The sequence below is a fragment of the Macaca thibetana genome, chromosome 9 (assembly GCF_024542745.1).
Source record: "Macaca thibetana thibetana isolate TM-01 chromosome 9, ASM2454274v1, whole genome shotgun sequence".
Lineage (NCBI taxonomy): Eukaryota > Metazoa > Chordata > Mammalia > Primates > Cercopithecidae > Macaca > Macaca thibetana.
The window spans coordinates 94,254,592-94,268,524 of record NC_065586.1 but is presented as its reverse complement, the minus strand read 5'-3'; the positions used below and the strand labels follow the sequence as shown (position 1 = coordinate 94,268,524).

At 36.6% G+C, this 13,933-nt stretch overlaps 1 protein-coding gene across 10 annotated transcripts in view; it reads right to left on the bottom strand.

The window, feature by feature from the left end:
• The window catches only part of R3HCC1L (R3H domain and coiled-coil containing 1 like), a 104,101-nt gene that overhangs the window by 12,442 nt on the left and 77,726 nt on the right, over positions 1-13,933 (bottom strand). For all 10 annotated transcript variants that reach the window (XM_050802873.1, XM_050802878.1, XM_050802869.1 and 7 more), the window contains one exon: positions 879-1,054. In XM_050802873.1, the coding sequence (XP_050658830.1) occupies positions 879-1,054 (176 nt within the window). The remainder of the gene's footprint in view (positions 1-878; positions 1,055-13,933) is intronic.

Here is a 13,933-nt window from a genome sequence, read left to right as displayed (position 1 = left end):
TTAATAACTTTCTTTCTAGATTATCATCTCTTTATTCCTGAAGCTTATTTTTTCTTGTAAGCTAAATATACAGAGGTATATACTTCTAACTCTTTTAACGTCTCCTATATAAGTATCAGCTATACACACACCAAGCGTTAGGGCAAGTGTTCTCAAACCCACTTATATCAGTGTGAGTTGATATTTTCACCATGGAATTAAATAAAATTAAACCAATGAAACAGGTGCAGAGCATAAAAAAGAAGAGTTATTGTGTCTGTAAAAACTTAGTTGAGGCCAGGCGTGGTAACTCACACTTCTAATCCCGGCACTTTGGGAGGCTGAAGTAGGCAGATGGCTTAAGTGGAGGAGTTTGAAACTAACCCAGCAACATGGTGAAATCCTGTCTCTACAAAAAAAATACAAAAATTCGTCGGGCATGGTGACACACACCTGTGGTCCCAGCTACTTGGGAAGCTAAGCTGGGAGGATTGCTTGAGCCCAGGAAGTTGAGGCTGCAGTGACCCCAAAAGAAGGCAAGAAAGAAAAAGATGGGACAAGTAAACACATAAAGATGGCAGGCAATTTGACAATACATCCAAATACATCAACAATTACAATAAATATCAATGGACTAAATGCACCATGAAGTTATCACTGATGACAGTCTTCTTAAATGCTAAAATGGGGGCTAGAAAGGCTATCTGACATTTTTAAGGAACTTAGAACAGTAGTTTAATATAGAAAGTTTCTACTGGACCTGGAAAAGACAATAAACCAGCCTGATGCTAAAATATGAAAAACAGGGGATATGAAAAACAAGAGATGATTTCTCAGAAAACATTTTTTAAAGACTTCATCTCACACTCCCTAACATCCACAATCATTTGCATACTCACTGATAACTGCAGAAAACCCGTAGAAGGTCTTCAGTACGAAATTCTTGGGGAAAGTCATAAATTTCAATGACATGTGGGAATTCACAATCACTGAGGTCAATATCAGGAACTTCATGGTTGTAGTAATCAAATCTAGGTTCCTGGATGCTCTCTCTGCCCTTCGTATTCCCTGATAACTAGAAAGGAAGAAGCACATAAGTGCCGGTTACATTAAACCTGGCTATTGTAAAATATATTCCTATATATAAACAATCCTCCTCCCTTTCTCTACATGTTCTTATTCCTCAACCTTTGGCATAGTCTCTGTATTAATTCTACTGATAGATACAATAATGATCAGGTGCTTATCACCCAGTTTATACTATACATATGGAACAGTTGAAAAAATGTTAAAATTCCAGCAGACAGGCAATGCATGAAACTCAACTTGCATCTCTAACCAGCACAAGAGAAAACACAGACTGAATACTGTGGTGAGTTATAAATGGTACATCTTGGAAACTGATGCTCAGATAATAGCTGAAGAGATTAATTAATAATATTTGTTTTAATTGAGCTTACTGACCAGGCTCATATCATAGTTTCTTTTCTGGAAGAGAACAAAAATGAAGAAAATTAAAAAATAAAAATAAAAAAAACTTTTTTACTTCACTTTTTGTTGAATGTATTAAAGGGTGAGGAGACAGCTTACAAAGACATTTGTTGAGACAAATTAAGTGGTACAAGTAGTTATACTTAATGTCCTTAGCACGAGACCTACCTTAAGGAATGCGCATATAGCAGGCTAGTGAAGGAATTAATAAAGGAGGTAACAAATTAAAATTCTACCACCCTATAAAAAAAGTTGAACTTCACACTGGAAGCAAAAGAAAGAAAACAGGAAAGTGAAAAGTGGCAGCAAAGCCATGACAGTCATTCTGTCATTCACCTGTTATAAAACCTAGACGCTGCTGATGACCCAAAGCCACCAGATCCTTAAGATAATTTTTTTCTCTCTCTCTCTCTGTTAATCAAAAGTTCAAGGAGGTCCCTTCAAGCTTTCTCTGGTTTTAATACTGTGTCTCTTTTCCCATCAACTGAGGAAAATAAGAACTTGCAATGCCAGGAATATATATCTCCTTTCCTTGGAGAAGTTGAAAAATGGATTCAAGAGTTTTTTTGGGAGAAGGAGGAAGATGACTTGGATAATATCAATAAAAACTATTATTTATTCCTGTACTCCAGTTCCTTTTCTCTACTAAGCCTCAGTTTTACATGTAAAACATGGGAATAACAACAATATCTACACTTCATAGATAAGTGCATGGACTAAAGGAGATGATATGGCAAATGCTTAGCATACTGCTTGGCACACAAGTATTCAGTAAATTCAACCCACTTTAAACCAATTTTAACCAAGCGCTAAGTCTGTTACATGCCAAACCCCATATTAGTTCCACTCTGCTTAGGATGTAGAAAGCAGAAGAGAATGTTCTTCCCACCGTAACAAGAGAAAAGACCAGCTGATCTATAAAATCATAACTTTTCTTGAGTTTACCAGAGAGCTGAGTTTGTAAGATAACAAGGGAAACTGGTTATCTTAAAATCCATATAATGACAAGTCTCTCCCAAAGAGAAACAGAACACATAAACTGTTTTGCCTTTGGCAGACCACTGGGAGAAGTGATCACCACATAAGTGGGCCAAGAAGATATCAGCTAAACTTTTAATAAATTCTTAAACATCTAGAGTAGATTAGTGTTAACAGTTTGGAATAACTCAGAGTCCAGGGACAAAAGGAGTCTGAGATAACTTGCAACTCAATCCCTATGCCAGTGCCACACTGTTTTGATTACTGTAGCTTTATAGTACTGTTTGAAATCAAGAAGCTTACTATAAAGCCTGAGTCCTCCAACTTTGTTCTTTTCAAAATCACTTTTGATTATTGAGGGCACTTTGCATTTCCACAGATTTTGAGGATCTGCTTGTCAATTTCTGCAAAAAATTTTCTGCCAACCCGGCAGCTGGGATTCCACTGAATATGTAAATCAACTTAGGAAATATGTGAACAATATTAAGTTCTCCAGAAGATAAACATGGGGTGTCTTCCCATTTCTCTAAGTCCTTAATTTCTTCCAACAATGTTTTACAGTTTTCAGAGTATAAGTTTTATATCTCTTTTGTTAAATGTATTCCTAAATGTTTTCTTTTTGAGGTTATTGTAAAATTGTTTTCTTCATTTTCTGCATTGACTTTGAGTTACTTTCCAAAACCCAAACAAAACAAGGAACTGCATGTTTGTACATTTATAAACTGGGGCTAAATAATACATTGTGAAAGATACAATGTAAATCACAAAATATCTTAGAAATATAAATCCTAAGAAATGTTATAGGCCAGGCGTAGTGGCACGGACCTGTAATCCCAGCACTTTGGGAGGCCCAGGCAGGCAAATTGCTTGAGTTCAAGACCAGCCTGGGCAACATGGCAACATGGAAAAACCCTGCCTCTACAAAAATTACAAAACATTAGCCAAATGTGGTGGCACACACCTGTAATCCCAGCTACTCGGAGTGGGAGTGCTGAGGCTGGAGGATAGCTTGAGTCCGGGAGGTCGAGGCTGCAGTGAGCCAAGACTGTACAACTACACTCCAGCCTGGGTTACAGAGCAAGACTTTGTATCAAAAAAAAAGGGGGGGGTATAAAAAGGAAAGAAACGACAGGATAGTCTGGTAAGAAAATTTGATTATGCTCCTTTGCTCTAACCTAGTCAGCAAAGCTAAACTTGTATACTTATATTTCATTTCTGAGGTACCTATTAAACATCTGGCTTCTGACACTGATTAAAAACTGTTAATAATAGCAAAAACCATAATTCTTATTCTACATTTCATGAAACAAATGAAGGCTACGAGTTACATACTTCTGATCAGTTCTTCCTCTATCACTCAGAATCCACTATCACTAGAGATTCCTAACTTTTCCTAGAGGAGGAAGAACTTCACTTCCCCCAGGGTACTGATATTGTTGGGATCAGCTCACATTTCCTCAGTAACACATTTTTTTGTGTGGAGGTAGGATATCATACTGTTAATGGAACTTTCTCTCCTAAGAATCTCAGCAAAACATGCAAGAGAACTTGACAGAAAGAAGGAGAGGATATGTGGCATAAAAGGGAGAAAGTGTCAAAGAGAGGATAATATGGGATGAAGATGGAAGTGAGGCAGAGAAAGACTGTGAAGAGGGATGGGGAGATAGGACCACTGACACAGACGGATGAGACACGGCAGTATGGAAAGCTTTAAGAAAAAGCTCTACAATCTGATGTACTGATTATGCACTTTTGCAGTAGGCCTGGACTATCCAATACAGTAGCTGCCTGTCACATGTGGCTATGTAATAAGTAAAATGTGGCTAGTTCAAATTGAGATATGCTATAAGTATAAAATACTCCTTAGATTTCAAGACTTAATACAAAAAGAAATATCTCATTAATAATTGTTAATACTGATTACATGTTGAAATATTTTGAACATACTAGTTTAAAATATATTATTAATTTTACCTGTTATTACTTTTCTAATATGGCTACTAGAAAATTCAAAATTATACATGTGGTTCACATTTGTGACTTGCATTGTATTTCTACTGTAGACAACAGAAACATTTACCTTAAGAATCACATGTATTTGGGCAATCCCTCCTAGAGTCAATGTCAAACCTTCATAATATTTTTTATTAGGGCTAAGAATGTCTGATACAGCAAAAACAGAGGGTAGAGGTTTAGAATTTCATTCATTCTGATCTATCTATTATAGACCAAGGGAAAGTTTACAAATGATTCAGAGAAAACAATTTTGAGTTATGAATCACAAATATTTTTAGGATTTTAAATAGTGGTCTGTGTTGCTATTTATAAAGCATAAATGATATGTGAGTATTCCTTCATATGCACAACCAGCTTCCATAAAACCATTCAACTAAATCAAAATTAACTTCCTGAAATAGAGGGTTTGAAGACACTTAGGGCCTAGCAGTCTGGTCTTGAAAACAAGTCTATAAACTATTACCCAACTAGTAATGATGTTATTGCCCCGATGCCTATTTGCAGAGGGATAAAAGGATAGGGGAAAGAGCACAAGGTCAACAAGGCATGCATCACTGAGTTTTTATTTTTTGTATTCTGTTTATTTAATACTTAGTTCTTCAATATATAAAAGGAAAATACAAGCAGTTCTGAAGTCACATGCCAATTATTCCCCACAGACAAAATTTATTTATATATATTCATATATGCATGCTACATTATGCCCTCCCTAGCTGCTGCCACTGGCACCCACACACACCATGAGGGGAACCTGAAAGCAGACCTGCCCATCTGTCACTCGTGCACACCTTCCTGGGGCCTAAGGATGAGCCTACACAGCTTTCCACTGCTACAACAATGAATGGCACCCAAGCACGCTGTCTGAGGGCTAGGGATTAGCCTACCCCACTCGCCACAGCCTGCACTCAAGTGCACCATCAGGGAGCCTGGAGAATGACCCACCCCAACCCCCCACCTGCATAAGCATTCTGCGTGCTGCTTGGGAGCCAGAGGGATAGCCCACTGCTGCTCCTACCATCACCAAAACACATTGCCCAGGGGCTCAAGGACCCATCTGCTCACCCAGCACACTGCTGCCACTGCTGCCACCAAAGTAAACTGCCTGGAGGCCTAAGGATCAGCCTGTCCAGACTCACTACCTTTGGTGCACAGAATGCTGCCTGAAGCCCTAAGGATCAGCACACTCAGCCTGCTGTTGTCCAAGGACTGGCCTCTACCTGGTGTCCTCATCCCCAACAAAGTTCTACTACAGCTTCCACTAACCACCACAGCCTAAGCCATTGAGAAGCTCACAGACACAAATGACACTGATTACAGCCCAAGAAATCATACAGAAACTATGCTACTGTACCCACCCAGAATCAAAACCAAAGTGCTGGACCCAACCAAAAGAATAGATATGTCTATAGGAAAAAGTATTTTCCCTATGAAAGCCAATCCATAAAATTTGAAGAAGTGACTATTATACTAGATGCACAGATACGAATGAAAGAACACAAGAAACATAAAAAAGCAAGGAAACATAACACTTCCAAAAGAACACAGTAATTATTCACCAACATTCCAATGAAAAAGAAATCTATGAAATGCCTGACAAAGAATTCAAAAATATTAAAGGTCAGTGAGATTCAAGAAAACAGATAAATAATACAAGGAAATCAGACAAACAATTCATGACCTCAATGAGAAATTCAACTAAGAGTTAGAGTTCATAAAGAACGAAATCAATCCTGAACTGAACAATTCAATGAATGAAACAAAAAATACAATTGAGGGCAATAGTAGACTAGATCAAGCAGAAGAAAGAATTTCTAAACTTAAAAGACAGACCTTCTGAAATAACCCTGTCAGAAAATAAAAAGAATAAAGCAAGCCTATGTGAAATGAGGGACATCACAAAGTGACAAATATTTAAATTTTGGGAGTTCCAGAGAAGAGATGGCTAAAGGCGCAAAAAATCTATTTAATGAAATAACAGCTGAAAATGTCCCAAGTCTTGCAAGAGATATAGACATCCAAATATAGGAAGCTCAAAGATTCCCAAATAGATTCAACCCAAAAATGTCTTCTCCAAGGCACACTGTAGTCAAACTGTCAAAAGTCAAAGACTAAGAATTCTAAAAAACAGCAAGAGAAAACCTTCAAGTTATATAGAAGGGATATATAGAAGGGAATTCCCATCAGACGGGAACAATAAAGTTGTTCCCAGACAAGCAAAAACAGGGAATTCATTATCTTGAGATTGGACCTACAAGAAATGCTTAAGGAAATCTTACACCTGGAAGTGAAAGGATGCTGTCTACCATCATAAAAACACATGAAAGTATAAAGCTCACTGGCAGAACAGACACAAATGAGAGAAAGAAGTCAAATGTTACCACCACAGAAAACCATCAAACTGCAAAGAAAAATAAGATAGGAAGAAAGAAACAAAAGATACATAAAACAAACAGAAAACAATAAAATGAAAGGAATAAGTCCTTACCTATCAATAACAACCATTATCAATAATAACCATATTTAACCATTTTAAATTCTCCACTTAAAAGATATAATTTAGCTGAAAAGATTAATAAACATGACCCAACTATATGCTGCCTACACTTCACCTGTAGACACATATTGCCTAGAAGTGAAAGGATGGAAAAATATATTCCACACAAACAGAAACCAAATGCAAAGCAGGGATAGTTATATGAGATAAAACAGACTTTAAGTCAAAAACTTTAAAAAGGGCTGGGCATGGTAGCTCACACCTGTAATCCTAGCACTTTGGGAGGCCAAGGCAGGCAGATGACTTGAGGCCAGGAGTTCGAGACCAGCCTGGCCAACATGGCGAAACCCTGTCTCTATTAAAAATACAAAAATTAGCTGAGCATAATAGCGTGCGCCTATAATCCCAGCTACTCAGGGGGCTGAGTCAGGAGAATTGCTTGAACCCAGAAGGCAGAAGGTGGAGGTTGCAGTGGGCTAAGACCCTGCCACTGCACTCCAGCCTGGGAGACAGAGCCAACTCTGTCTCCAAAAAAAAAAAAAAAAAAAGGAAAAAAGAAAGAAAAAAGAAACAAAGAAAGTCATTATATAATGATAAAGGGATCAACTCAGTAAGATGATATAACATTGTAAATATATATGCACCCAACACAAGAGCACCCAGATATATAAAGCAAATACTATTAGATCTAAAGGAAGCAATAGACTCCAATACAATAATAGTTGGGGGCTTCAACATCCTACTCTCAGCATTGGACAGATCATTAGACAGAAAAATCAACAGAGAAACATTGGATTTACACTGCACTGTAAACCAAATGGACCTAACAGACATTACTGGAACACTTTATCCAACAACTGCAGAATACATTCTCATCAGTACAACCTAAGGAAGCACCTCAAAGAATTAGAAAATCAAGAACAAACCAAATCCAAAATTAGTAAAAGGAAAGACTTAATACAGGTAACAGTGGAACTAAATGAGAGACTAAGAAAACACAAAGGATCAATGAAACAAAAAGTTTTTTTAATGCAAAAAACAAAATCAATGAAACACCAGCTAGACTAACCATAGTGAAATCATTATATGATTTGCATATATTGAATCATCCTTGCATTCCTAGAATAAACCCCACTTCATCATGATATCTTTTTTTTTTTTTAATGTTGAATTTGGTTTACTAGTATTTTGGTGAAGATTTTTGTAAAAAATGTGATACATTACGTCAACAGAATGAAGGTCAAAACCCATATAAACATCTCAATAGATACAGAAAAAGCACTTGATAAAGTTCAACATCCCTTCATGATAAAAAAAACCCTCAACAAATTAGAAATAGAAGAAACATACCTCAACATAATAAAGGCTATATATGACAAACTCACACCTAACATTATGATGAATGGGAAAAGCTTTCCACTTTTCCTCTAAGGACGGGAACAAAGCAACAATGTCCACATTCACCACTCTTACTCAATGTAGTACTTGAAGTCCTAGACAGAGCAACAGGTAAGAGAAATAAAGAACTGCCAAATTGGAAAAGAGAAAGTCAAACTGTATCTCTCTGAAGATGAAATGATCTTACAGAAAAATCTAATGACTCCACCAAAAAACTCTCATAACTGAAAAAAAAAAATTCAGTAAATTACCAGATACAAAGTCAGCCAATATAACTCAGCATTTCTATACACCAACACCACACTAGTTGAAAGAAAAATTAAGAAAGAAATCCCATTTATAATAAATACAAAAAATGAAATAAAATACCTAGGAGTAAATCTAACTAAGGAGGCAAAAGCTCTCTATGAGGAAAACTACAAAACACTGATGAAAGAAAACTAGAGAGAACACAAACAAATCGGAAGACATCTCATGCTTATGAATTGGAATAATTAATACTGTTAAAATGACCGTACTGCCTAAAGCAATCTAAAGATTCAGTGCAATCCCTATCAAAATACCAATGACAATTCTTCATAGAAATAGAAAAAACAATACTAAAATTTGAATGGAACCACAAAAGACAAAAATTAGTCAAAGCAATGCTGAGCAAAAAGAATAAACCTGGAGGTATCACACTACCTGATTTCAAAAAATACTGTAAAACTGTGGTAACCACAACAGCAAGGTATTGGTATAAAAACAGGCATACACACCAATGGAACAGAATAGAGAACCCTATTCTGTTCACGCATTTACAGCCAACTGATTTTCGACAAAGGCACCAAGAACATTGGGGAAAGCACACCCTCTTCAATAAACGATGCTCAAAAAACTGGATGTCTATATGCAGAAGAATGAAGTCAGATTCCTATCTCTTACCGCATATAAAAATCAACTCAAAATGAATTAATGACTTAAACATAAGACCTGAAACTATAAAACTCTGTTATGACAGCCCTAGCAAACTAATACCTTATTCCAGTAAATAAGGCTGGAAAGGAAGAATGGAGTTTCAATTTCCTCACCAACATTTTGATTTTAAATTCAACTATAACTGACATGTCATATTTATTCCTATATTCCCCCATTGATCATATTATCTTGCAAACTAAGCAGTTAATATATATTTATAGAATGAATAAAATGCACATGCTTCAAGTTAATTATTCTGTCCAAATGCATGCTTAACAAGACTTATTCTAGGCTGGGTGTGGTGGGTCATACCTGTAATCCCAACACTTTGGGGGGCTGAGGTCAGACAATCACTTGAGGCCAAAAACCAAGACCAGCCTAGGCAACACAGCAAAAGCCCTCCTCTACAAAAAATAATTTTTTAAAAATTAGGCAGGCATGGTGACATACACCTGTGGTCCCAGCTACTCGGGAGGCTGAGGCAGGAGAATTGCTTGAGCCCACAAGTTTGAGGCTAGAGTGAGCTAAGATCATGCCACTGCACTCTAGCCTGGGCAACAAAGTCAGACTGTCTCAACCCCCACCACCTAAAAAATAGATGAACAAAAAAAACCCAAGACTTATTTGATTTATACAACAACAAATGTATGTATGTTGAGACAGGGTCTCATTGTGTTGCCCAGGCTGAAGTGCAGGGGTATGACTTGGCTCACTGCAGCGTCTGCCTCCTGGGCTCAAGAGATCCTTCCACCTCACCCTCCCCAGTAGCTGGGACCACAGGCACATGCCACTACGCCCGGTTAAGTTTTGTATTTTTTGTAGAGATGAGGTTTCACCATGTTGCCTAGGCTGGTCTCAAACACCTGCACTCAAGCAATTAACCTGCCTCGGCCTCACAAAGTGCTGGGATTACAGGTGTGAGCTACCATGCTCAGGTAACAACATATATTTTTTAAATGATTCTAAACGGCACTCTAAAATTAGGGGAAAAAATTGATACTTTTTTCTTTCCCTTTACCAATCAACTTTAATTGCCCTGGTTAATAAATCATGAAGAAAATTCAGAATAAATTATAAAAAGAAAACAAAATTTCAAAATAAATCATCTGTACTTCTGATAGTGACAAACTCAGGACTTGATTCTGGAAGGAGTCTGTATTTTTCACAAGCTGTTCTCACAACCTGGAATGCTTTTTCTGCTCATGTTCCTTCTCCCAAGATCCAGCTTCAATCTTTAACTCCTCTTGATGCTTCTTTCCCAATTTACTCCAAATTTGGCGATCCTTCCTTTCCTATATTGCTATTTCCTAACACTTAGCAGTTGGATATATATTACATTTCATCAATTCTAAGATATATCCTTTTTTTCACATTTTAATATCACTGACATTAGGACGCATCACAATCAACATATTGTTATTGCTCCCTGCACATGCATATCAGAAGCACCAGTACCGAAACTGGCAGAAAGGGTGGTCAGTAATGTGAAGGAAAATTCCAGATATTAGAACAGCTCTACATAAGTGCAAAGGTGTCTTAAGAATCCAGCAACTAAGATTTTTGGTTCTTTTATGTATTAAGAAATGCTGCATCATCAAAGTTCTTAATGGCAAAATGAATGACACTGAATAGAAAAGCATCAATATCAGTGGCTGAATCAAGAAATTATTAGAAAGAGTTGGATTGTGAACGTGAAGTATTAGGAAAATCTTAACCAATTTATTTTACTACATTTTTTATGTATGAAGATGAAATATGACAAAAAAATTTATGTCCAATTAGGAGAGTTGTTTCAATATGTATAAAATTCAAATTCTAAGGGAAAAGCACTGTGTCAGAGTTTTTTCTATCTTAGTAATACATAAAATAATGGTATATTTCACAATCAAAGGCATTTCCAATTCATTGAAATAGAATACTCTTTTTTCTACTCATTCCTGAGAATAAATAAGTCTCATTAGTTCTACAAGACTGTACACTGCTTACTGTTATCCTTCTCTTTTACCCCCAACATCACTAAGATCAGCGCTGGGCACAGAATATTTGTTCAATATCTGTTGACTGGCTGAGACCTGTCAGGTAGAGACAAAGGCTTAATGTCATGGAAAGAACAAAGGGCTAGAAACCAGGAGGCACAGATTCTAATGCCAACTCGGGCATTAACTTACTTTAGCTACAACCCTTCTGGGTCTTAGTTACCTCGTCTGTAAAATAAGAAGGGGCCAGCCTAGTTTGTAGGCTAGACTGCTGAATCCATGTTTAAGGAGTTGACAGTCTTGTGGAACTAACGAGACTTATTTTCAGAAATCATTTTAAACACTAACATTCCACTTTTTAAAAATGACTTGTGCAGTTCTATCTCTAAGACAGGATAAAGCTCTAGTTCTGAGTCCTTATATGTCAAGGACTATAATATAAATGCTGGCTCATCTTGGAAGATAGGAATAAGAACATTTTTGTGGGTACTTTTAATTAAACACAATTAAACATAATAAACCACTTTACAGTTACAGGTATAACAAATTTAAATGAGAGGCACTGGGGGTTACAGGAACAAGGACAACAAGATTTGGGCACAAGTTGGTGGTGTAAAATTACTACAGTTGCTTCAAAAATCTATTTACACATTAACCCATATAATCAATTCTCAATTATGTAGGTGAGGTTATTCAAGTCCTTCATTTCTGTTTTTCTCTTCCACTTAACTGCTTGTTAACTCACTTTCTATTGAAGAAAATCAATTTAAAATTTTATGATTTACTATAAACCCTAACAAATTAAAAAATGCCCTAACCATACTCCACATGCCATCTCTCATGGAATTCACTGACACAAGCACTGTCAAGGACAGAGCAAGGTATACTAGGAATCTCTGAATCTTCAGACAAGAATCCTTAAATAAAAGTTTCCTTGTACTGACAATATAGGCCAAGAACTGTTCACCTTTCTCCAGTTTTGAAAGAGGATCAGAAATTAAAATGCTGCTGGCTTCTATGCTGATTCTGAGGAAAAAATGTTATGCAACAAATATAACAGAGCTCAGAAGGGGGATTTTTAATTTTAGGAGTCACCTGGTTACAAAAACAAAACAAACTATGAGCGATGGAATCTACTTAATGTTCCCTCTTTCTGTTTGGACCAGAGATCTAGTCATCATTCACTAATGGATTGAACAATAAAAACAGAGTACATAATTCACTTAGATTCTTCACTGGATGTCCCAACTGACTGCATTAGAATATACAGCATCTGGAAAGTGAGTCTATAAATCCCCACTTAGGCAGTCAATAACATGTCAATTCAGACATTTTTATAAAAATATGAATTATAAATCTGTTAAAATGAGCTGCAACTATTAAAAGACACTGTGAAAAAAATTAGAACTAGACAGGTGAGGGGGTACATGGGTACTGTACTCTGTTCAATTTTTTAAATAAATCTAAAACTACTCGAAAATAAAGTCTATACATTTTAAAAAAATAGAATAGAAAACAGAAATTAGAAACATAGAACAGCATAGTAAAAGTGGGAACTATAATCTCTTGTTTAATTCTATAGCCTCACCAACATGAAACTGCATCAACCAGTCCAGCATCGGGGGATCGAATCTCCTTTTGTCCTTTTTCCCCCATCCTATCCCTCTAATCTCCTTTTGAAGTCATATTCTGTGTCACTTATCAGGCAATGAAATACAGTTTTAGTACCTCTGTTATAAGGTTGTTTTATATTAATTACCCTGCAGATTGCTGTGTAACTAGTCACATAGTTACACATTGTCTCTCCAAATAAAACATGAACAACTTCAGAGCAAAAGATGGCATGCAGCACAGTGCCTTTAACATAGCAGTGATAACAACATATCTCTAGCTATTTGGGATTTATAGTTTATCAAACTCTAAGTGTTCAATATTTGCTATTTAACTGAAAGGTGATGGGCTACCAAGTATTTATGAGGCATCGAGGGGTTGGGATATGAAGGGCTTTCCTCTCTTTGTATGGTTATATAATTTGCTTTTAGTGACTGGATTGTAAGTTTTTCCTTTCAGTTTTGGGTTCTGCACTTAACATGGACACCATTTTTGCAAAATACTATAGGGAGATAGAGAGAGTATAACAATGTAAGTTAGCACACACAGAGAAGTAAGACGGGTGGGATAGGATAGTATTCCTTTTACTCTTCTCTTTCCCATTATGGTCTACATACTATTATAGAATATGGTTGTATAATATTAGTGGCTTTCTATAACTAAAAGAAGGCCTCAAATTCTTACAAAGTTTAGGAGATACCTACTTAAATATTTATCCCATCTAAAAATTCAAATCAGTGCCACAAATGACAACGACAGTGACAGATGCTGGTATCTATCAACACCAATGTTACGTTCTTGGTATCCCATTAATCCTTCTACCAATAGATTTGCTGATCAGTACAGATGGCAGTAGGGGCTATGAAAGTTTTTTCTAGTGAACAATAACTCCTGTGTTCTTCTACCAAGAATTCAGAAGGCTAAAAAAAGTCATGCCAATATCGTGTCCTTCATCAATTACCACCTTAAGTTTCTGGGCATTCCATACTATGGCTTTAGGAGACTAAGTGTGATTTTTGGAGACTCATCAAGA